This window comes from Coregonus lavaretus (assembly GCF_964263955.1).
Source record: "Coregonus lavaretus genome assembly, chromosome: 10".
Lineage (NCBI taxonomy): Eukaryota > Metazoa > Chordata > Actinopteri > Salmoniformes > Salmonidae > Coregonus > Coregonus lavaretus.
In genome coordinates this window covers 16,215,190-16,241,148 of record NC_139997.1, presented here as the reverse complement: position 1 = coordinate 16,241,148, position 25,959 = coordinate 16,215,190, and the positions used below count along the sequence as shown (strand labels likewise).

At 42.1% G+C, this 25,959-nt stretch overlaps 2 protein-coding genes across 2 annotated transcripts; one reads left to right on the top strand and one right to left on the bottom strand.

Annotated features, from left to right (window-relative positions):
- Positions 1 to 426: 426 nt before the first annotated feature.
- LOC311136669 (transmembrane protein 248-like) lies at positions 427 to 19,398 on the bottom strand. The gene is made up of 7 exons (XM_084170883.1): positions 18,923 to 19,398; positions 12,847 to 13,005; positions 12,113 to 12,380; positions 9,992 to 10,142; positions 6,300 to 6,483; positions 1,501 to 1,647; positions 427 to 1,003 (listed from the first exon to the last, which is right to left on the bottom strand). The coding sequence occupies exons 1-7, from the start codon at positions 18,923 to 18,925 to the stop codon at positions 983 to 985; spliced, it is 933 nt and encodes a 310-aa protein (XP_084027009.1). The 5' UTR covers positions 18,926 to 19,398; the 3' UTR covers positions 427 to 982.
- Positions 19,399 to 24,210: 4,812 nt separating this feature from the next.
- Positions 24,211 to 25,591, top strand: LOC311136667 (uncharacterized protein). The gene is made up of 2 exons (XM_084170881.1): positions 24,211 to 24,521; positions 24,762 to 25,591. Exons 1-2 carry the CDS (start codon positions 24,251 to 24,253, stop codon positions 25,121 to 25,123), a joined length of 633 nt encoding a protein of 210 aa, XP_084027007.1. The 5' UTR covers positions 24,211 to 24,250; the 3' UTR covers positions 25,124 to 25,591.
- Positions 25,592 to 25,959: the final 368 nt, after the last annotated feature.

Below are 25,959 nucleotides of genomic sequence, written 5' to 3'. Positions count from 1 at the left end.
TATACTGTAAATCACTCCACTATTACACACACACACACACACACACACACACACACACACTTTTCCATCCCCAGAACACATATTAAAACATAAATAACAGAATGCTTAAAATAGAGCACAACCAATTATTAACATTCATACCAGTCATCAGCATACTAAATTCAAGGAAAAAGGGCATTCTTTCTGCTATGTATGACAAGCTTTGATGTCAGCAGCATCACGCAAGCTTGACTTGAAGCAACAAGCTCATCTTATTGGAAGAAAGTAGGACTAAAACAAAAATATGGTTGTAAAAGGAGGAAGATGGAGTTTGACATTTGCACCATATTGTGGCAACCAATTTTCCAGAAGTCCACTTGACATAGCTGGGACTCTTGTCAGTTAAAAAGTAACTTCCATGTGCTATAAAAGGCTTGTAGCCTCCAACACTCCTGAGGCGAGTAAGCCTGCTTTTATTTCCTCCAACACACACACACCATTGCAGGACTATCAGAATGCAAGCAAGAATAAACCACTCAAGAACACACAAGCGAATGATGAAGACACAGAGGGAAGAGAAAGGCAGAGAAATCATATGTCAGTGTGACGACGGCCCGATGTTCGAGGTAACCAAAGGCTTTTCACCATAAACAACACATGGAGTTCACAGGATTTCCCTGATGATTATGCGGGAGGTGACAATCTCGCATCAGGACTTTTTGCTCTGATGATATTGCATTTGAGTTGTCACCAATGGCACAGGGGTTTCAGGCAAACTGTTTCTGTAATGAATTGAAGAGTTCCTACAAATATTTACACAGTAGATACAGGCACTTATATAATTTGTCTTTGGTTGGAGTGACCCAACATTGCAGAGAAATGCATTCACAGAGCTTTGCACCCCTGTATTTTTTTCAGGGTTCAGTAGGCAACTGGAAATGTTTTCTTCTTCTACCTTCTCCTCGGCTATAGTTCAGTTATGGTGGAGATCCTAGAGTTCTTCTTACCCCTCTGACAAGGCCACCTGAGGAGAGAAAAATGAAATTCATGCCACTGCAGAATCATCCCTCTAACCTACTAGTCCGTCACAGCGTGCAAATAAGAACCCCGGGGATGTTATCCTGAATAACAAAGTGTTGTGGAAATTCCATACAGAGCCGAGTCAACTGTAAAAACAGGAACAACCAGATTTTCATAGTGCGCAGGCATTTCAGGAATGCTCTTTCATGGATACGGACATCAGACACCTGGAAATCAGTGTTTTCAGATGGTGAACAAAACAAGGCTAGACATTGTTACCTGAGAGACTTGTCTGAGCTAGATCTTTTCACAATGCCTGTAATGCGATATCAAAGGCGAATAGCTGTGTTTTGCTGTATATTGCATTTTTCGCGACGGGGTTTAGTTTCCCCTAGATATAGATCTAGGATTAGCTTCCCTTTCCCCAAACTTTAACCATTAGTGAGGAAAATGCTAAACTGACCCAAGATCAGTCTAAGGCCAACTTCACCCTACACCTACCTTTTCAGGGCAGAAGTCGTGATTGGTTGTTGTCCGTACTTTCCCTGGCCGGCCCTTGATGACAGCATAACAGAACATGGTGATGACCATCACAAAGAGGAAGTAGCTGGTGTGCATTAGGTGCAGGTTGATGAGCGAGCGGTCGTCCTGCAAAGAGAGCCAAATATCCTTAGCGCCAGGTAAACACTTTCTCATTAAGGACGTCAAATAGTGTACTTGGAAACTGGCCATTTCATCTATCACAAAAGCCAACACAACCCCCATGCATTGTTCCTGTCATTTCAATATAAAGAATGTTTTAGAAAAACTGGTTAGTAACTGAATAATCATACTGCTCCCCTAGGACAAATCAGGTTAAAGTCAAATGTAATTGAATTGCAAATAGTGTAATATTGCAAAAGCACATTAGTCTTTAGAACCATATTAACTAATGTGCACTTGGGGTTTTAGATTTACAGTTGCCATTTTGAATGCATAACATTTAATTGGAGAGAAAACACAAGAAGAAAAAAAAAAAAATCACTCATTCATGATATATGAAGTACTCAAATGAAATATATATATATATATATATATATATATATATACACACACACACACACGTGGGGAAAAAAAGTATTTAGTCAGCCACCAATTGTGCAAGTTCTCCCACTTAAAAAGATGAGAGGCCTGTAATTGTCATCATAGGTACACGTCAACTATGACAGACAAAATGAGGAAAAAAAATCCAGAAAATCACATTGTAGGATTTTTAATGAATTTATTTGCAAATTATGGTGGAAAATAAGTATTTGGTCAATAACAAAAGTTTCTCAATACTTTGTTATATACCCTTTGTTGGCAATGACACAGGTCAAACGTTTTCTGTAAGTCTTCACAAGGTTTTCACACACTGTTGCTGGTATTTTGGCCCATTCCTCCATGCAGATCTCCTCTAGAGCAGTGATGTTTTGGGGCTGTCGCTGGGCAACACGGACTTTCAACTCCCCCAAAGATTTTCTATGGGGTTGAGATCTGGAGACTGGCTAGGCCACTCCAGGACCTTGAAATGCTTCTTACGAAGCCACTCCTTCGTTGCCCGGGCGGTGTGTTTGGGATCATTGTCATGCTGAAAGACCCAGCCACGTTTCATCTTCAATGCCCTTGCTGATGGAAGGAGGTTTTCACTCAAAATCTCACGATACATGGCCCCATTCATTCTTTCCTTTACACGGATCAGTCGTCCTGGTCCCTTTGCAGAAAAACAGCCCCAAAGCATGATGTTTCCACCCCCATGCTTCACAGTAGGTATGGTGTTCTTTGGATGCAACTCAGCATTCTTTGTCCTCCAAACACGACGAGTTGAGTTTTTACCCAAAAGTTCTATTTTGGTTTCATCTGACCATATGACATTCTCCCAATCCTCTTCTGGATCATACAAATGCACTCTAGCAAACTTCAGACGGGCCTGGACATATACTGGCTTAAGCAGGGGGACACGTCTGGCACTGCAGGATTTGAGTCCCTAGCGGCGTAGTGTGTTACTGATGGTAGGCTTTGTTACTTTGGTCCCAGCTCTCTGCAGGTCATTCACTAGGTCCCCCCGTGTGGTTCTGGGATTTTTGCTCACCGTTCTTGTGATCATTTTGACCCCACGGGGTGAGATCTTGCGATCGAGGGAGATTATCAGTGGTCTTGTATGTCTTCCATTTCCTAATAATTGCTCCCACAGTTGATTTCTTCAAACCAAGCTGCTTACCTATTGCAGATTCAGTCTTCCCAGCCTGGTGCAGGTCTACAATTTTGTTTCTGGTGTCCTTTGACAGCTCTTTGGTCTTGGCCATAGTGGAGTTTGGAGTGTTACTGTTTGAGGTTGTGGACAGGTGTCTTTTATACTGATAACAAGTTCAAACAGGTGCCATTAATACAGGTAACGAGTGGAGGACAGAGGAGCCTCTTAAAGAAGAAGTTACAGGTCTGTGAGAGCCAGAAATCTTGCTTGTTTGTAGGTGACCAAATACTTATTTTCCACCATAATTTGCAAATAAATTCATTTAAAATCCTACAATGTGATTTTCTGGATTTTTTTCTTCTCAATTTGTCTGTCATAGTTGACGTGTACCTATTACAGGCCTCTCTCATCTTTTTAAGTGGGAGAACTTGCACAATTGGTGGCTGACTAAATACTTTTTTTCCCCACTGTACATGTACATACATACAAATATATACATACACACATACAAAAGGCCCGCACTGGAAAGGATTGTGCGCAGTTAACTATATTCCAACAGATCACAACAATGCCAAATGTATAACCATTACAGATAAATCCTAAATTGCCCCATAAACACACATACACACAGAGTAAAAAAGTGCCAATTAAGATTAATTTATTGAAACCGTAATATCAACTCATATTATATCGTGGAACACAATCTTCAAAAAGGCAGTAACCTCAGCATAACTTTTTTTTGTAGAAGCCTATGGCTGTGCAATGGCATAGCCTTGTTTTGTTAACTTAGCAGACAAGACCCTCTAATTTCCCAAACCCTTATCACAGTCAGGACACAATTTTATAGTAAAAAAATATTTAATATAACAGAATGAAATAGAACAACATCTTTTTCCAAATGAAAAAAGTTGCCAGTGCAAATCGATGCACATTTCTTGCCTATAAGTTATTTTCAAAGAGTGATAATTTGAAACGGTGCTCAATTTGGAGAGTTTAAATAATTGTATGGGTTACAAACCAAAATCTATCTTCTTTTCGATATGGAGACGTTCAATTTAGTTTATTCAGCCTATTCTTTGGAATTTTCAAAATGGATGAACAATTCCACATTGATCACTGCATGGTGATGAATTATGGCCACGACTTCTGTTTGGTGAGTAGGCATATGCTTAATGATTCTGATGATAATACACTGTCTTTATCAAACTAATGTTTTTGTTTTTTTTCAGTGTGGAACCTGTCTATGTTTAGGGGGATTCTAGCTTAGGCTAACCAATTCTAAATGGCACTAGCAGTTCGCAAAGTAGCTTAAGCGGAAAACAGACGGGACACAATTATTCCAAAACTGCAGCTTGTTGTTGTTACAAATGTTCCTACTTCAAATCAACCAGTCCATTTTGAATTTGTGATAAAGGAATGTAGCTTGTGTATCCCATCAGTTAGATATGTTTTTATAGCAATTTATTTCTGTAGGCCTAACGGGAGCTTGTGTGTGCACTCAGCACACGTGTTGGGAGCGGTCAGAACGCAATTGAGTGAATGAGACAAGGACGGGAAAGGGAATTTAGGGAGAAGAACGAGAATTTAGGGAGAAAAACAGTGTGATGCTTGGCTTGGTTTCTTTTTTGTTGTGCCCCTCAAATGCACATGTACAAATGGAACACCAGAGTCAAAGCAAATTAAAGTTTACTTCAAGACAACATTTCACTTGCCCGTTTGGGCAACCACAAAGCACATTCCACTCAATCATTTTACAGTATTATAATTATATTTTATCGCTGCTTAAAGCTCGAGCTTTGACGTCCGTTTGAGTACTCAATTACTTATGCCAATCCCTAATATGAAGTCATGTAGTCATAATAAAACAAGACTAGAGCCTATGTTCAAGTCAGTCCTTGTCTTCTTCTTGAAGGACTCATTTTGATCATCACGTACACTACCGTTCAAAGGTTTGGGGTCACTTAGAAATTGTTGTTTTCGAAAGAAAAGCAATTTTTTGGTCCATTAAAATAACATCAAATTGATCAGAAATACATTGTTAATGTTGTAAATGGCTATTGTATCTGTAAACTGCTGATTTTTAATGGAATATCTACATAGGCGTACAGAGGCCCATTATCAGCAACCATCCCGGAGTCACCTCTTCACTGTTGACGTTGAGACTGGTGTTTTGCGGGTACTATTTAATGAAGCTGCCAGTTGAGGACCTGTGAGGCGCCTGTTTCTCAAACTAGACACTAATGTATTTGTCCTCTTGCTCAGTTGTGCACCGGGGCCTCCCACTCCTCTTTCCATTCTGGTTAGAGCCAGTTTGCGCTGTTCTGTGAAGGGAGTAGTACACAGTGTTGTACGAGATCTTCAGTTTCTTGGCAATTTCTCACATGGAAAAGCATTAATTTCTCAGAACAAGAATAGACTGACGAGTTTCAGAAGAAAGTTCATTTTGAGCCTGTAATCGAACCCACAATTGCTGATGCTCCAAATACTCAACTAGTCTCAAGAAGGCCAGTTTTATTGTTTCTTTAAATCAGCACAACAGTTTTCAGCTGTGCTAACATAATTGCAAAAGGGTTTTCTAATGATCAATTTTCCTTTAAAAATGATCAACTTGGATTAGCAAACACTACGTGCCATTGAAACACAGGACTGATGGTTGTTGATAATGGGCCTCTGTATGCCTATGTAGATATTCCATTTATTTATTTTTTTATCTGCCATTTCCAGCTACAATAGCCATTTACAACATTAACAATGTCTACACTGTATTTCTGATCAATTTGATGTTATTTTAATGGACAAAAAATTGATTTTCTCTCGAAAACAAGGACATTTCTAAGTGACCCCACATTTTTGAGCGGTAGTGTACATAAAGTTGTTTTCCACTGTAGAAACACACACACCTCAAATTTAAGGCTCCATTCAAAAAAACAAAAAACATTTTAAACCCTCAGCCAGGTCACCCACAGATACATGCTGTGTCTGAACTGGCACCCATATGGCTCTTGTCAAAAGCAGTGCACTTTATAGAGCATACAGTGCCATTTGGGACATAAAGTACCACTGCTGCAGACAGTGGCTGCTGACTCACGTCTGGCACGATGACAGTCAGCTTGGGGTTGAGGGCGTGGTACACCTTCCCGATGGCTCCTTTGTAACACCAGAAAGGGTTGTAGTCCTGCGTGTACTTGGTGTCCGAGTCGCGAGCCGTGGTGAAGATCTTGTACCAGGACGTGGCGTTGCTGTACATCTCTGGGATGCAGTGGGGCGGCTGCCTGGAAGGCAACATTTAATACACTTTAATACCGGGCCCTGTTCCATTCTATTTTGTTACGGTCAGGTTACGGGGTCATGGAAAATCTCTGGGTCCTGCGTTAAGACTATTCTGTTTGGACCATGACGTTTTGCACCAATGCTTAGTATTGAGTTTGATAAAGCTCAATTTAATACAAATGTAGCCTTGGACCGTAGGACAACTGATATTCCATTTGTTTCCGTTAATACATGGAGTAGTAGCCAGCCAAATAGAAAAAGTAGCCAGCCAGGGAGTTACAGACTGGGGGTGGGGTTCAGCAAAAAATTGCAGGACGAGCTCTATTTCGGTGGCCTCTGGTACATTCTAATGCCTTGATTCCATCCAAAATACACAGCTAAATTATTGAATACTCTTAACAACTTTAACTCCCAGATTGGTAAAATTAGTTGTGGTATTGAGTAGAAAGACATTACTTTACAATTAAAATTACTGAAAATGTATATATTTAGTGTGGTCTTAGTTGTTTTGAATATGGTCTATATGATCAGAGGGCTATAATACAAAGCAGGTTCAATAAGCTGGCCAGCTAACTTTTATAAATAGTCAGAAATAATAGTTGATTTTCCGGTTCATTAAAAAAAGCTAAACTAAGATATGTGAATGCCCATTTCAAGCTTATCTTTCTAAAAAATATATAAAAGTTATTTCAGAATATTTAGGCTAGTTATCTGCCTAACTCCTTGAACCTGCTTTGTAGTATACCCCTCTGGTATATTTTCTAAGTAAGAACCTTTAACATTAAACCAGTCTTCTGAGATTAGTCATATTTACAGTTTTACTGCAAGATATGAATTGCCACAATTATGTTTGTTCTTCAAATTATGTATTTTATTGGCTCTGCTGCTGTGGACACTGGTTTCCTTACCCTATGTGTAATTTTGTAATTTGGGTGAACTGTCCCTTTAACAGTTTGGCCTGTCAATCAATCACTGTGGGTGGGATTGTCAGGGGAGGGGGCAGGATGTTTGTGAGTCAGAGTTGGTAGGGTTTCAGACCTGTCAATCAATCACTGTGGGTGGGATTGTCAGGGGAGGGGGCAGGATGTTTGTGAGTCAGAGTTGGTAGGGTTTCAGACCTGTCAATCAATCACTGTGGGTGAGACTGAGAGAAGGCGGTAGATTACTAATCTAGTCAGTGTACTAATGTGTCTAGTGTACTCTATCAATTTGAATTTATTGTGGCAAAAGCTAAATCTAGTCTACTCTTTCAATTTAGTTTGTTGCAAAACCCTTAGAAAACAAATGGTTGTAAACGGTTGTTCTGTCAAGTAAACATGGATTCCCATTGAGAAACAATATAAAGATTGCAGGAAAATTGTTTTTTAAATGCTGAATTCGACACCTTTTATAAAACTAGTCAACACTTGCTGTTCAGTCGTCAATCAAAGCACAGTAAATAGCCTATGCGCCCAGACTGAGGTTGTATAGGCTTATGAAACACGCAAAAGAAAAACGGGAATGTGACAAAAAACTATAATTATGTGGATTTCAACTCTCGTTACCACTTACAGTGCATTCGGAAAGTATTCAGACCCGTTGACTTTTTCCACATTTTCTTAGGTTACAGCCTTATTCTAAAATGGATTAAATAATTTTTTTTCCCCTCAATCTACACACAACACCCCATAATGACAAAGCGAAAACAGGTTAAGAAATGTTGTAAAAAACTAAAACAAAAACTTTTTTACATAAGTATTCAGACCCTTTGCTATGAGACTCGAAATTGAGCTCAGGTGCAACCTGTTTCAATTGATCATCCTTGAGATATTTCTACCACTTGATTGGTCCACCTGTGGTAAATTCAATTGATTGGACATGATTTGGAAAGGCACAAACCTGTCTATACAAGGTCCCACAGTTGACAGTGCACGTCAGAGAGAAAACCAAGGCATGAGGTCGAAGGAATTGTCCATAGAGCTCCGAGACAGGATTGTGTCGAGACACAGATCTGGGGAAGGGTACCAAACATTTCTGCAGCATTGAAGGTCCCCAAGAACACAGAGGCCTCCATCATTCCTAAATGGAAGCAGTTTGTAACCACCAAGACTCTTCCTAAAGCCGGCCACACTGAGCAATTGGGGGAGAAGGGCCTTGGTCAGGGAGGTGACCAAGAACCCGATGGTCACTCTGACAGAGCTTCAGAGTTCCTCTGTGGAGATGGGAGAACCTTCCAGAAGAACAACCATCTCTGTAGCACTTCACCAATCAGGCCTTTATGGTAGAGTGGCCAGACGGAAGCCACTCCTCAGTAACAGGCACATGACAGCCTGCTTGGAGTTTGCCAAATGGACTCTCAGACCATGAGAACCAAGATTGAATTCTTTGGCCTGAATGCCAAGAGTCACGTCTGGAGGAAACCTGGCACCATCCCTACGGTGAAGCATTGTGGTGTCAGCATCATGCTATGGGGATGTTTTTCAGCGGCAGGGATTGGGAGACTAGTCAGGATCGAGGGAAAGATGAACGGAGCAAAGTACAGAGAGATCCTTGATGAAAACCTGCTCCAGAGCGCTCAGGACCTCAGACTGGGGCGAAGGTTCACCTTCCAACAGGGCAATGACTCTAAGCACACAGCCAAGACAACTCAGGAGTGGCTTCGGGACAAGTATCTGAAGGTCCTTGAGTGGCACAGCCAGAGCACGGACTTGAACCCGATCGAACATCTCTGGAGAGACATGAAAACTGTGCAGCGACGCTCCCCATCCAACCTGACAGAGCTTGAGAGGATCTGCAGAGAAGAATGGGAGAAACTCCCCAAATACAGGTGTGCCAAGCTTGTAGCGTCATACCTAAGAAGACTCAAGGCTGTAATCGCTGCCAAAGATGCTTCAAAGTACTGAGTAAAGGGTCTGAATACTCATGTAAATGTGATTTCAGTTATTTATTTTTATACATTCGCAAAAATGTATAAAAACCTGTTATTGCTTTGTCATTATGGGGTATTGTTTGTAGATTGATGGAGGGGAAAAAACGATTTAATCTATTTTAGAATAAGACTGTAAGGTGCCTGTCCTTTCAATAGATCACTAGAAGACTCATATCGTTCATTCTAACGGGAGAAGGCCATACAGATTTTTCTGACCAGCAAATTGAAACGTTTAAATGAAAAGAAGCCTGGTTGATTTATGAAGTGGAACAAGTAGCCAGCTTACAATGAGTCTCAACTGCTATTTAGCCGATGGCCGAAAACACTAATATTCTACTAACAATCTACTAACAGTGTGCACTTAGTTGTCACGATGTTACTGACGTGAGGTTATTCACAGTCATGAGCAATTGACTGATACCCATCAGTCTTATTCCAATGTCAAAAGTCATTTTAATATTTCACTCCACGTACTACAATACTTCCTACATTCAAGTCCAGCATTGACTTTCAAATACAGGCCTAGTCATGAAATAATGAAACAAAGATACAGATAATTGAGTATATGGATGCATTGCAATTCACGGCTCAGTGGCACTCACACTGTGACAGGGAAGACGTTGCTGGCAGCAGTGACGGTCATACAGGTGCTAAACACCACTTGCTCACAGTGGCCGTGCAGCACGCACTCGTCAGAATTCCATGACGCCGGCAGCGTGAATGTGATGTTCATCTCCTCATGAGCTTCCCTGCCTTTGAGGAAACACACACGGGCACACATACATTTATAAGTACTCTGACAAGTACTCTCCCGAGTGGCGCAGGGGTCTAAGGCACTGCATCGCAGTGCTAGAGGCGTCACTACAGATCCGGGTTCGATCCCAGGCAGTGTCGCAGCCGGCCGCGACCGGGAGACACATGAGGCGGCGCACTATTGGCCCAGTGTCATTTGGGGAGGGTTTGGCCTGCCAGGATGTCCTTGTCCCATCGCGCTCTAGCGACTCCTGTGGCGTGCCGGGCATATTGCACGCTGACACGGTCGCCAGTTGTACAGTGTTTCCTCCGACACATTGGTGCGGCTGGCTTCCGGGTTAAGCGAGCAGTGTGTCAAGAAGCAGTGTGGCTTGGCAGGTTCGTGTTTCGGAGAACGCATGGCTCTCGACCTTTGCTTCTCCCGAGTCCGTACGGGAGTTGCAGCGATGGGACAAGACTGTAACTACCAATTGGTATCACGAAATTGGGGAGAAAAAAGGGTAAAAAGTAATTTTAAATAACAATAATACTCACAGGTAAAACAGCTTCACGGTTGGTAATGTAAAGATTGTGCAAGTTACATGAGCTCCACTGTAAGGAATATGACTTAACATCTGCCCTGCAACAGCCCATATACCCTCCAGCAATATATCTGTCAATCAATTCACATGTAAAGTACATTTCTGGGAAAAAAACACTGACTGCAAACATACATATTCAAACAGTCAGACAGCTTTGAGACTGGCCTGCTATGCCCATGCAAATACTAGCATACAGGTGATATGCATGGAGAAGGCATTTGGCTGGTGCCCTTTCTCATAATCCTTATGTGAAAAAGGTGAATATACATAGACAATGGCAGTGTCCGAAAACCAATACTTGCGTCCTAAATAGTAGGCCGTTTAAGAGTATACGACATTTGAAAAATCTAGTACACTTAAAATGCCCAGATGTCATATTCATTTTAGTTTTGACAACAGCTGATCAATTAGATATGGGGATGCGCTACAGTCATTAACGAATAGCGGGAAACAACGCAATCGCGCATGACGCATTTTAAGTATGCAAAAATAGAATGTTTTATAGTATTAGAATTTTCAAAAATAAAGTATGGTTTAAATGCCAGGATGTTATACGAATTTCGGCTCTTCATCTAGTAAAATTCGATGCACACTTTTACACAAAGCATTGGAAGAGGTGGGCTGTGAGCGATAAACCCTAGTTCTCTTCAAGTAGCCAAATAACAAAACTAGGCTACTTAACTGGGAAGATACCAAATAGCGAAGCTTCTGCGGTGGTGTTCAAATGTAGGCTAAGTAGGTGATCACGAGTAGCCTATTGCATCGTAGGTTACATCTTTGAAAAGAGAAGTCTTCAGAAAAAAAAATGTGTTTTACCCAAAGTGGATTTCTGTTCTCACTGAAAAGTGTTTCTTCTTCTCTTGGCCTTTGGCAGAGCTTTTAAACTAAATACTAAATCATCTTTTGATTTCTGAATGTGTCGGCACCAGGGACTCGGGATGTGGCTGCGTTATGTCATGTTAATCATGCCTTTTGATTTGAACATATGGATTGTTTTAGTTTTGTAGTCTAGGCTACCTATTTAAATGTATGGATCAAGCCTTTGCAGTCATTCTGATCTCGTTCCCAAAGATCAGTGCTTTAGTTTATTATGTTGCTGTCCAGCGGTTCTGAATTTGCGATGCACCCGACTGTCCACTTTTTCTGTGCAATAGCCTTTTGATTTGAAAAGTTTGTGTGTATTAGACTGCCCCACCTACTCAGCCAGTCAGGAGCCGCTACTGCGTTGCGGCCCGTGGCATACTTCTTACTAAATGGTACGTGCTAAATATTACGCGACGATGAGTACATAGTATGCAGTTTAAGTATGTAGTATGCTAGTATGGGTATTCGGACACAGCTACCGTACCATATTTAGGAAGTAGGGACTAAAGCAGCAAGTGGACTCACCGGCCAGGCCGACCTGCCCCCCCAGCACGGTGGCGTAGAGGTGGGTGATGTTGCGCGAGTAGCCCCCGAAGGGCCTCAGTGGGTCCAGGGTGAGGGTGATGGGCACAGAAATGTTGATGGGGCCCGGATCCTCCAGCAGCAGCGGGGCCTGGGTGCTGGTCACCATGCTCTCCGGCGTGGTTGACTCATTCAGGCTGTGCTTGAGCGTCTCGTTCTCCGACACGCAGAAGTCTATCTCGTTGAAGCGCAGCAGGAAGGTGTTCCAATCCTGGAAAATAATTACATTATTATTATAGTCATTTAGCAGACGCTCTTATCCAGAGCGACTTACAATTAGTGCATAATTTTTTTTTTTTTCATACTGGTCCCCCGTGGGAAACGAACCCACAACCCTGGCGTTGCAAACGCCATGCTCTACCAACTGAGCTACACAGGACTACTATAATGAGAGGGGACAGAGTCATACATCCATCTATGGTTCTGGTCTTGATTAGCAAAGTATATGGCTGTTGACTATTTTTGAAAGTAATCATCACCAATAGTATGATTAAGTTAATTGTGATGATCACATCACAATTCATTAAATGAGCTTTGCTAAATGAGCCAATAACTTTGATGCATGGACAGCCAGGTATAGTTCAGCTTCAGGAATCCTCCTGCTCCATGGGTTTTGTCTGTGTTCCTATAATAACGCCAACTTTGATGTACCAGTGGGAGGCGAGTATCCCTCCTACCTCAGTCATCTCTGGGGATTTGATCGCCTTGATCTTAAAGAAGTAGCCGATGGTGAGGAAGGCAATGGCCACGGTGCTGACGCTGACCATAATGATGACCAGCGGTGGACGGTTATTGATGTAGCTCCTCAGGTTCTCCAGAGGATTCAACAAGTACACCTGCACACAGACATAAGCAATGCATGCTTAATTTGATTTCACTGAGCCTCAGGCTCACACAATGCAAGGTCTCAAATGGTCAAGCTTGATGAAAAGTGTAACAAAGACAGCAAACAACGGACACAAACACTCAATGGCATTTGCTGTGTGCCAACTGGAGAAAATAATGAGCTCAAGATACAGAAGTGCTTTTCACGGCTCGAGAAACATATTGCTGCAAAGAGGGAAGAAACAGTATTAGAGCTTGCGATCCGTGTCAGCCAACGAACTAGTTAAATGGTGTGAGGTAATGAGAATGCCTACTTCCCTTATTCATCAAAGACATGAACACACATCTGATATATACAGTGAGGGAAAAAAGTATTTGATCCCCTGCTGATTTGGTACGTTTGCCCACTGACAAAGACATGATCAGTCTATAATTTTAATGGTAGGTTTATTTGAACAGTGAGAGACAGAATAACAACAACAAAAATCCAGAAAAACGCATGTCAAAAATGTTCTAAATTGATTTGCATTTTAATGAGGGAAATAAGTATTTGACCCCTCTGCAAAACATGACTTAGTACTTGGTGGAAAAACCCTTGTTGGCAATCACAGAGGTCAGACGTTTCTTGTAGTTGGCTACCAGGTTTGCACACATCTCAGGAGGGATTTTGTCCCACTCCTCTTTGCAGATCTTCTCCAAGTCATTAAGGTTTCGAGCCTGACGTTTGGCAACCTTCAGCTCCCTCCACAGATTTTCTATGGGATTAAGGTCTGGAGACTGGCTGGGCCACTCCAGGACCTTAATGTGCTTCTTCTTGAGCCACTCCTATGTTGCCTTGGCCGTGTGTTTTGGGTCATTGTCATGCTGGAATACCCATCCATGACCCATTTTCAATGCCCTGGCTGAGGGAAGGAGGTTCTCACCCAAGATTTGACGGTACATGGCGCCGTCCATCGTCCCTTTGATGCGGTGAAGTTGTCCTGTCCCCTTAGCATAAAAACACCCCCAAAGCATAATGTTTCCACCTCCATGTTTGACGGTGGGGATGGTGTTCTTGGGGTCATAGGCAGCATTCCTCCTCCTCCAAACACGGCAAGTTGAGTTGATGCCAAAGAGCTCCATTTTGGTCTCATCTGACCACAACACTTTCACTCAGTTCTCCTCTGAATCATTCAGATGTTCATTGGCAAACTTCAGACGGGCCTGTATGTGTGCTTTCTTGAGCAGGGGGACCTTGCGGGCGCTGCAGGATTTCAGTCCTTCACGGCGTAGTGTGTTACCAATTGTTTTCTTGGTGACTATGGTCCCAGCTGCCTTGAGATCATTGACAAGATCCTCCCGTGTAGTTCTGGGCTGATTCCTCACCGTTCTCATGATCATTGCAACTCCACGAGGTGAGATCTTGCATGGAGCCCCAGGCCGAGGGAGATTGACAGTTATTTTGTGTTTCTTCCATTTCAGAATAATCGCACCAACTGTTGTCACCTTCTCACCAAGCTGCTTGGCGATGGTCTTGTAGCCCATTCCAGCCTTGTATAGGTCTACAATCTCGTCCCTGACATCCTTGGAGAGCTCTTTGGTCTTGGCCATGGTGGAGAGTTTGGAATCTGATTGATTGATTGCTTCTGTGGACAGGTGTCTTTTATACAGGTAACAAACTGAGATTAGGAGCATAATCTCAGCTCGTTACCTGTATAAAAGACACCTGGGAGCCAGAAATCTTTCTGATTGAGAGGGGGTCAAATACTTATTTCCCTCATTAAAATGCAAATCCATTTATAACATTTTTGACATGCGTTTTTCTGGATTTTGTTGTTGTTATTCTGTCTCTCACTGTTCAAATAAACCATTAAAATTATAGACTGATTATTTATTTGTCAGTGGGCAAACGTACAAAATCAGCAGGGGATCAAATAGTTATTTCCGTCACTGTAACTCCATAGTGAAGTGAGTAAATCACTTGGCCCTCAACAGGGCTGCCAAACCACTATGCATGTTGCCAAAGAGAAACTACTGTGCTGCTTCCCCCTTCTTTGCATACAGGGACAATTGTTGCCTGAAAGTCAAGCTTACACTAAATGGGGTGCCATGCAACCTTGCATAAGACCCTAAAGACAAGGGATGCTGCTGTTGAAACATGTTGCACACACTTTGATTGTTGTTGTTTATTAGGGCCTCTTTTACCCTCATCACAGGCTGCTTGTTGACTTGCCAGAAGATTCCGCCCCTACCGTTACGCTTGTTTGCATTGAGCTGCACTGGGGTCAGAACGCAATCATGGTTACAATAAGACACCGTGGAGCTGGCACAATATATGGGTCGTAAAATGTACCTCAATGCAAGGATGGGATATGCCACTGCACAAATTGTACCTTTATCCACACCGCTCCATCGAGAAGATTGAACTACTTCTAGTTTTCCCGGAAACTGCACTTTTCGCCCTCATGCTAGCTAGTATTAGCCACAGCAGCCATTATGGAATGGCAAATCGCGTTGAACAAAGGAGCCAATTGGCTGACACTGCCATTTCAAAATGGCTGCGGTTGCTACTGCTAGCTAGCGTGAGGACGAAAAGGGCAGTTTTCTGGGAAAACTAGCAGTAGGTCAATCTTCTTAATGGTGCATTGTGGACAAAGGTCAAATTTAAAGTACAGCATTGACGTACGTTTTCCGACCCATTTGTCACGCTGGCTCCACAGTGTCTTAATGTAACCATGATTGCGTTCCGACCCCAGTTCAAACAAGCGTAACGGCAGGGTCGGTATCTTCTGGCAACTTGTTGGTAAGGTCTTCGGGATCCAATTTGACAGAATTAAGCCTAAGCAGTGGTAGGCAACCCTGGAATACCAGGTGTGCTGAATTTTGTCAAATCACTGAACTGATAAATTAGCTCAGTTGGTCTGGTGTAGAGCCTAGTTGGGACAAAATCCTGCAGTACCTGTGGCACTCCAGGAATAGGGTTGCCTGGCCTAAAGGAATGACTGGCACACCAATCTACCTTGGTACAATTCTAGTTGAGCTGGTTTACATAGCCAACTAGTTCCCTATGCCAAGTAAAGTAACGAGCTAAATAGCTAGGAAGTAATTAGACCAAGAATATACTGAATATGCTAGGAAGCAGCTAGCTAGTACTGAATGGGCTAGGAAGTAGCTTGCCTGGAAACCCCTTTGTTGAATTGCATAGAATTCTACGTCGGGCAGAAATTAGCATTTGAATCAGGTAAGTTCTCTCTCACAACGTCTACAAGCCAGAATGTTGAATAAAATTATATTTTAACGTAGTTTACCGGTTGTCCGTGCGGTTGGTCCTTTTGGCGGTAGGATTTTTTTGTTTGTTTGTTTTTTGTCATTTAGCAGACGCTCTTATCCAGAGCGACTTACAGTTAGTGAGTGCATACATTTGTTTCATACTGGCCCCCCCCATGGGAATCGAACCCACAACCCTGGCGTTGCAAGCGCCATGCTCTACCAACTGTGCTAGGAATGGGAGACAATATATCCACTGGAAAGTATAATTACATCAACTTTACAAAGCGCTGGTAGTGCATTCAGATTTGTATCACCTGAAGTACACCAACAAGATAAAAGTACATGCAGGAGACGCATGCATGAAAAAATATATATATTTGCATGCTTCAGGTGATAGAAATCTGAATGCATTACCAGCACTTTGAGAAGTTGATGCAATTACTTTCCTGTGGATATATGGTCTCCCATTCCTACCGCCAAAAGGACCAACCACATGGACAACTGGTAAAGTATGTTGAAATATCATTTTATTCAACATTCTGGCTTGTAGAGGTCACGAGAGGAAACTTTCCTGATTCAAACACTCATTTCTGCATGACGTAGAATTCTATGCAATTCAATGTCGGGTTTATAGGCAAGGAATTAGCTAGCTAGTTAGTTAGATGGTTGCTATATTTAAAGTGGAACTGACAGCAATTTAGCAACATGAAATCTTATTCAAATCTGTTCATATACACCCCCAGGAAGAATGAAACTTTTTTGGGGGGACAAGTGAGCACTTAGATATGGTCATTTTAATGTTTTCATAAATTCTTAGAATGTTTGGGAATTACGTATACTAAGGCATTTGTGAAAATTCTACAGCAATGTAGAGTGGGAAAGCAGCTGTGGGTTTGGACAATTATTAGACACTGCAGTAAATAAAACCTAATAAAAATCGGCCTCCTCCAGGACCAGAGTCTACACAGACCGGTGCACCATAGCCAACCAGAGCTACAGTAGGCCTTTATGCGAACAAGCCATTTGCAACACAAGCCTGCCATCATTCACTTTTTTTTTTTTTTTCACTTTGAACTGGACTGTGTGTTTACAGGCAGTTGCAACAGCACGACTTTTGATCAAGAACACATTCGCCTAAAGCCACCGGAATGGATTTCTGCAAATATGTCAATACCATGGGAGTCCTCTTACATTAGGGAACTTTACAGTCCTATTGATCAAACAACCATGAAAAGGTAGGCTCTCTCTCCCTCAGCACATCAACAACAAGATCAACTACTAATGCTAGCCAGAGCAAGGAACATTAGATAAACCCTCAAACTTTTTCAGCTAGCTGGCCGTCAGAATTGTACTGATAAACGATGGGGAATTGTAGCCTACTCGTCCTTTTGCAGCGTGCCTGCAACCAAACACCCAAGCTAACTGGCTAGTAAAGTTGGCTAGCTCACTAGCTAGCTACTTCCAGACATAAATGAGAGCTGGTTAGATAGGCTGTTTACATGTTATCTAGAGCGTTCGTGACTATTATTTTGCCTGCTATGTTTACTAACACTGGTCATATTCACCCTGTGTCGCGCGTTCGTAAATTAATCGGTTATTCTACGCTCTGGCACACTCAGACGAGAGTGTTCTGAAATCTGAGTAGATAGCCAGAGTGAATTTGTGATGCAAGAAATATGCTAACTGGATAAGTCATTCAAGTTCGTGCTAGTCAACCAAATGACACCTGCATATCTAGCTGTGTATAGCCACCGAAAAACGATATGAGTGGATAAAGTCAGTCACTCACCCACTCCTCCAATGACATGACATCCTCCTAGCAACTAGCTAGCTAACGCGCTAGGCTCCGTGATTTTAGCTTGCTACATAAATATATACGCTAGCCTATTAGCCACGTTATGACTGACTTGTGATCATTGCCCTTGCTAGTTTCATTGCATTGACATTCCCAGCCTTTGTTACATTCGACAGTTTTCCCCAAAAATATTGAGTCATTGAACCAGTGCATCCCGAATGGAGGCAGCAAATAACACACCAGGCCAGCTATGATTTACAACCTGATAGTAATATATTTTAGACTACCAATCCATTTATTGGTGAATTATATTAATCATGCATTGATCTGCATCCATATATTCTGCCAACAATGCTTTAGTGTGCGTCATGGAATGTTGAGTCGAATATAACCTATTTTTAAAACCTCTTATAAAGTTGGTTTAGTAGCATAAACTGGGATTGTGATATTTTTGACTGATATGATTGTCTGTTTTTCATTGCTGTAAAGTAGTTTAAACGCTGTCAGTTCCACTTTAAAAAGAAAAATACGCAGACAGTAGCTAGCGAATTCAAAATGACCTGCGTCGATGTGAGTATGACTATATAGCTAGATATGGCTGCAATTAGTTAACGTTAGCTAATAAATGCAATAAATAAATGACAAGACACTGGTAAGATTTTAGTTAGCTGGTCTGCTAGCTAACCAGCTAGGTAAACAGCTAACTAACGTTAGCTAGCCAGCTAGCCAAATAGCTAGCTAAACCGAAAACAAGTATTAGTTAACATTAGCTATCTAGACTATAACAAAAGGCATGAACAAATAACGTGGGGGTGCATGGAGATATAAAACATATGTTAACGATAGATAAGTTATCTATTTAAAAAATAAATAAATAAACTCACCATTTTCTCAATATGATTGTGTGCCTTCGCTGGCTAGCAAGCGCTACTCGCTAGCGTAGTGTCTACAAATGGGCGCCTTGATCACACCGACAGTGTTTGCGCAAAATTTTACGCAGCATCATCTGGATAGGTGTGCAACAAAAGTTCAACATTCACCTTCTGCTATCATTTCTGTCCACCCGTTAACGCATAGTTTGAAGCATACGTTCGATAAATCCAATGTATGTCCCACACAGAACGCACTACAACTGCCTCTGCAACGCAATGCTGGAAGGCAAACGCAGCGTTCCATTGGAATAGAACGTACTTCTGGTGTGTTCAAAGCGTCTTCTTCTTCTTTGGAGTTTAACATTTCAATAATCTAGCAGACGGCTCTTATCCAGAGCGATTTACAGTTAGTGAGTGCATACATTTTCTTTCATACTGGATGCCAACGGCGGTTGGCATCCAATATGTTGCATTACCGCCCCAACTGGACTATAATATTAATCCAGTATACTTTGTAATACAAAATGGGAAAATACCAGTTGTGTAAAGTAACGAAGTATTCGTTTTTTGGGGTATCTGTACTTTACTTTACTATTTATATTTCTGTCGACTTTTACTTCACTACATATGTTTTTTTTTAAAGTATACTTTTAATCCGATACATTTCCCCTGACACCTTAATTACTCGCTACAAAATCAATCTGAAGCTGGAAGGAAAAAATGCGAGTCGGCACACACATGGGTGAATTTGTTAAGCAATGCAGCAGGCGACGACATGCAGAGTTCTTCTTCTTCAGTGGGGTTTATCGGCGGTTGGCATCCAACGTTATGGTGCATTACCGCCACCTACTGTACTGGAGTGTGGGCCAGGGAGAAACTAAATTCTACCTGCCAGGCCCCGTTGCTCTTAAAAAAGATAACAACATATTTGAGACTATATCTAATGACGTTCTACTCAATATACTCTTTAAACTAATTTCCTGTATCCCCTTCTCCCTCATACTAGATCTCATCCTCTCTCTTTCCCTCTGATACTGCCCACACTGTAGCAATACATGCCCCACGGTCTCTGTTTCCTGACAATAATCACACTTTCCTGTTGGATGCTTTCCTATCACATTTAATGTCTTATTCAACTGGCTGTGTCCCACCCTTAATCTTGTAGAAATAGCCTCCACCCACTTCAAGGCCAACAGTATGGCCATCAGCTCCGCCGTATATACAGCCAGATGATCTGTAATACGTTTGCTGACTTCCACCCCACATTCCTGCACTATAAATGCTGACCCAGTACGTCCAGTCCTTTGATCTTTTGAACCATCTGTGTAAATGGCCACAAAATCCTGATACACAGTATCCAGACATCTCTTAAACAAATCAGATGGATCAACACCCTCCCTATCTTTCTGTAGTCTCTCCAACACTTCTAGATCAACTACTGGAGGCGGGAGTAGCCATGGTGGATTTACAGGAATGACTACCGTTGGACTAAACTCCCTTCCATACGGTCCCATCTCCTTCGCCTGGGTATTACCCACCCACCCAATGCTTGTGTTCTGTCTTCGCTGATGTTCCCAGCATGCCTGTAAAATCCCTTTCGCAGAATGAGACACCCAATGTCCTTGTAGGTTGACCCAATAATTCATTGCCAGCTGCTGTCTCCTAATCTGCAACTGCATATCCCCTATCTCCACCTGTAATGCAGCCACTGGGGACGTCCAAAACGCCCCACTATATATTCTGAGTCCTTGGCCCTGTATGACATCTTTCCAATGAGGTCCGGGCTGCCGAACCATATGCTATACTGCCATAGTCTATTACAGATTGGATCAATGCAACATACATGGTCTTCAATGAGGAACGCCCAGCCCCCCACTCCTTCTCCGTCAGACAGCGCATCACATTTAGCACCTTCTTACACTTTCCCACCACTCTCGCAATGTGTTCTGACCAGGTCAGTCTAGTGTCAAAGTATACCCCAAGGAACCTGAAGGCCCCCACCCTCTCCAAGTTTCTCCCAAATAACCTCAAGCATACCTCATCTCCCACCTTCCTCCTGGTAAAGAACACTGTTTGAGTTTTCTCTACAGAGAACCTGAATCCCCACATTAATGCCCACTGCTCTACCTCATCAAGTGCTTCCTGTACCTTCCTGACTATAATAATAATAATAATAATAATAATAATAATAATAATAATAATAATGTGCCATTTAGCAGACGCTTTTATCCAAAGCGACTTACAGTCATGCGTGCATACATTTTTTTTGTGTATGGGTGGTCCCGGGGATCGAACCCACTACCTTGGCGTTACAAGCGCCGTGCTCTATCAGCTGAGCTACAGAGGACCACAACCACTATGTATGGCACATTTCTTCCCCTCTTCCATAAGGCCCCATCATCTTCAAATAACGACCTCCCTATATCCGAATGTACCTGAGAGTAAACATCATCAATCATGATTGAGAACAACAGAGGACTAATCACGCTCCCCTGTGGTGTACCGTTAACCACCAGGTAACTGCCTGATAAAGACTTCCCCACACTCACCTGGATAGACCTTCCAAACAGGAAATCCTTTATCCAGTTGTACATTCTTCCTCTTACCCCCATAATATCAAGCTTGATTAACAACCCCTCCTTCCACATCATATCATACACCTTCTCCACATCAAAAAAGACAGCTACAACAGTCTCCTTGTTCACCTGAGCCTTCCTGACCTCTGCTTCTAAGCAGAGCACTGGATCCATAGTTCCCCTACCCTTCCTGAACTCATTCTGATGTGGCAATACTAGCCCTCTGCTCTCCAGGAAGTAAGTTAGCCTCTCCGTAATCATATGTTCCATAATCTTACATACATGTGATGTTAAAGCTATTGGCGACAGCTTGTTGGCCTCGTTGGATCCTTCCCGGGCTTCCGGATTGGTACCACTACTGCCTTCTTCCAACTGCCTGGTAGTTTCCCCTCCTCCCACACTCTGTTGTACAACACCAATACCTTATCCAATGCCTCATCACAAAGATGGGCCAACATAACATAGCACACCTCATCTTTCCCAGGTGAAGTTAACCCAGCCTTACCTATTGCTCGTTTCACCTCTGCCATGGTAAACGTGCAGAGTTGATCCAATCCTCATCAGTTTGGGCAAATCCAAGGGTCCTAAAGTGCAAACCCCAACCACCGAGAGCCTGTCACTTGCAAAACAGTCATCCACTCAGTAGCACTTTGCCAAGCCTGTCCGAAATCGCACAATCATGTCCGACATCGCTCTACCACCACCTCCTGATGAGGACGAACACCCTTGGCTGTATCTAAAATACATGTTTTATTTTCTCGGAATGAAGGATTCATTCTACCGGATGAAATGTCTGTTATGTTTACCAAAAGTTCAGGAAATACTAGCGTTCAAGAACTCGCCTTTGAACCTAAAAAAAACACTGAGGTAAGCCTACTGTTAGCTTGCTAGCTAGAATAACGTTAGCATGCTAGCTAACATTAGCTAACCTAGCTAGCCCACATTTGCTAATGCAACAAGCAGTGTTAGTTGATGCTAGCTAATCCTATATTCCTAAATAGTTCACTAGCTAGTAGCTACCTACTTCAGCTGGCTAAAATGTGCCCAGATTTGGAAGTTTTGTTAACTAACACAAACTAACTACACTTCTTAACAAGCTAGCTAACTAGTCGTTTCCGAATCTGGGCACATTTTAGTCAGCTAACATTAGTCTAGCCAAATACCTTTTCTCTAAACACCTGGTCAAGCTAGCTAGCTAACTGATGTTAGCTTTCAGGTGTTAGCTAGCCATTTTATTCCTTGTGTTAGAAGATACAGTTGTTCTTACCTAGCTAATTACTGTAGACTTCAGTTATTGACCTAACCTACTAGCTAGATCAATTAACAGTTTTTTCTCATTGTAATATTAAATGGTGGTCACAAACACTCACTTAACTAATGTTGTTTATAGCTTTAAGGATCCTATACCTTAAGTATTTGGTGATGGTAGTTATGTTGCTAAGTAACTGTCTTTCTCTTTTCCTTTTCTTCTTATTTCAGAGAAAGCATGTACACCATATTAAGAAGTATGGAGAACTGATGGCAAACACACTGAAGAGAAAACATGCCCATAAGACTCCCTCCAACATCAAGCAGAGCACATTATTGAAGAGTGTCTCAAAAATCCATCGACAAAGCTGTGGTGAAGTATGTGGTCCAAGGGCTCCAACCATTCGCTGTTGTTGAACAAGAACCGTTCAGAGAGTTTGTCCAGGATCTGCAGCCGAACTCAAATATCTTATCAAGGCCCACACTGCGCTCCAGGATTGATGAAGCCTCCACGGAAATGAAGAAGAAGGTGACCGAGGCCATGAGAGGAGTTGACCACATCACCACCGACTGCTGGTCTGCAAGAAGACGGAGCTTCATTGGTGTTACAGCCCACTGGATAGACCCTGACAGTCTCAACAGATGCTCTTCAGCCCTGGCCTGTAAACGGTTGAGAGGATCGCACACCTTTGATGTGTTGGCAGGCGCCCTAAATGACATCCATTCTGAGTTTGAAATCCGGGGTAAGATTGTGAGAACAACAACAGACAACGGCTGGTGGTGAAGCAGCTCAGCCAGGACAGGAAGATGGTGAAGAGAAACAAGAGGAGAGTGAAGAAGTGGAGTTTGTTGATGTGGCAACGATCCTGAATGAGGATTATGGTTTTGATTACCAGCTGCCGAAGCGCCAGCGCTGTGCTTGCCACCTACTCAACTTAGCATCTACAGTCGATGCCCTGAAAGCAACATCCAGTGAGGCTAACAAAAAAGTGTCCAGTTCAACATTTGGCAAGTGCCAAGCACTTTGGAACAAATACGGAAGATCCACACTTGCAGCCGAAACGGTTGAAGATGCTTGCGACCTCCAACTGCTGCCCCCGAATGCTACAAAGTGGAACTCCTGGTTCATGGCTGTAGAAAGACTCCTGAGGATCGTCAAAGACAAAGGAGAGGCGGCCGTCAGAGTTCTCTGCCCAGACTTCGAAGTTCCAATGTAAGTAAGGATTATGTATTATTTTGTCATAATTTAATAATTCTTGAATGTTCTCTAAATCTGTTGCAGTGTTTCCTGACTCTTTGCTTGGGGACTGTTTCACATGTTGTAGCCATACACTATCATTGATCCATTTAGTCAACTACTCATCCAGCCATTGATTACTGTAGTTAAATCAGGTGAAATGGTTAGTGGTCCCCTTTGTATAGGGTTAGGAAACAGTATTATTATTGTTATATATATTTTTTTTTTCATAGGTTCAATCCAGCTGAACTCACCTTCCTCACAGAGTATGTTGCCACCATGAGCCCAGTCACAAAGGCCATCAACATCCTGCAGGCTGAAACCAATGTCCAGATGGGGTGGCTACTTCCATCTATCAACCTGCTGATCACAAAACTTGACCGATTCAAGTTGTCCCTGAGGTACTGTAAGCCTCTGGTGGATGCGCTACAACTGGGACTGAAGAAACGCTTTAGCCACATGTTTCACGACCCTGAGCTGATCGCAGCTGCAATCCTTCTCCCCAAATGCAAAACAACGTGGACAAAGGATGACGCCACCATCAGAATGGGTAAGACAACGTGGTTAATTAACAGTATTTTATTATTCATAAACAACTGTGTATAGTGTACATTTTGACACTTCATAGATTTGAGTACCACCCATTTAAACTACAATCCTGACTTTGTGGTTCAGTCCAATGGGTAGCCTACTTAGCCCTGTTGCTTGGTTTATATAGATGGGGGATGGTGATGGATTAATGTAGGCTCATAACGACATGATTTCTATTGTCATCTTCCTTGTATTTCAGGAATGGACTACATTAAGGACCACCTGGAAGAACCCTTGCTGCAGCTAGGTGATGGCACCAGTTCATCAGATGAGGAGGACTTCTTCTCTGCCATGAAGACGTCTCAAGCACAAGAAAGCTCCAAACAGCTGGACGGATACCTGGCCTGTTCAGCTGATCATATGGAGTTGCTCAAGTCCTTCCCGGCAGTCTGTAAGTTGTGTCTGAGGCTAAACACACCCTTACCTGCATCAGCTACATCTGAAAGGCTGTTCAGCATTGCAGGACTTGTTTTCAGCCCCAGGAGAGCAAGGCTGGATTCCAGAAACGTTGAAAACCAGCTTTTACTGAAGATGAACCGTAAATTCTTCAACTTCAAGTAATGACAGTTTAACGCTAGCAAGCCCAAGGACACGGATACCTAATGCTTTTTGTTACTTTGTGTTTAAAATTCACAAGTTATAGGCGTCCTTGTTACAAAGGCATGACCTGACACAATGATTTCTAATACAGTTATATCAGTGGTGATGTCCTCATATTCCTACAGTGCAGTTCTGTACATGTACTTTTGATAAGCTCATCAACATTTATTTATTTTATAAATAGGGTTCTATTATAGGAAGTTTTTTCTAAAGCAAAGTGACTGTGATTGTAACTGCTTACGTTTACTGGCTATATTCCTTCATTATTAAGGCATAATTCTATTTTGTCTGTAAGAGATGTATTTTGAAGTGTTGCCTATTTGAGAATCCACTTAATTTTTTTATCTGAGCTCTTCTTGTATCCGTAAGACTGTTACCTTTCAGAAAAGCTCAAACCAAATAAAAGGTCTGGCTGTTTTGCTTTTTGGATTTACGGCTCTTATGTTTCATACTTTTACTTTTGATACTTAAGTACATTTACCTTACGGCTATTTAATATCAGGTACTTTAAGACTTTTACTCAAGTAGTATTCTATTGGGTGACTTTCACTTTTACTTGAGTCATTTTCCAGTAAAGTATCTTTACTTTTACTCAAGTATGGCATGTGGGTACTTTTTCCACCACTGTACTTAAGTACATTTCAAAACAGATACTTTTAGTCTTTTACTCAAGTAGTATTTTACTTGGTGACTTTCACATTTACTTGAGTAATTTTCTATTAAGGTATCTTTACTTTTAGTATGACAATTGAGTATTTTTTCTACCACTGGAAAATACAAAATGAACAATTAATAAA

Coding starts and splice junctions, on each gene's coding strand:
- LOC311136669 (XM_084170883.1), bottom strand. Junction 10,143..12,112: donor GGGGCAGGTCGGCCTGGCCG/GTGAGTCCACTT, acceptor GTTTCCTCAAAG/GCAGGGAAGCTCATGAGGAG. Junction 6,484..9,991: donor AACGTCTTCCCTGTCACAGT/GTGAGTGCCACT, acceptor GTTGCCTTCCAG/GCAGCCGCCCCACTGCATCC.
- LOC311136667 (XM_084170881.1), top strand. CDS start 24,251: ATGAGCCCAGTCACAAAGGCCATCAACATCCTGCAGGCTGAAACCAAT. Junction 24,522..24,761: donor TGACGCCACCATCAGAATGG/GTAAGACAACGT, acceptor CTTGTATTTCAG/GAATGGACTACATTAAGGAC.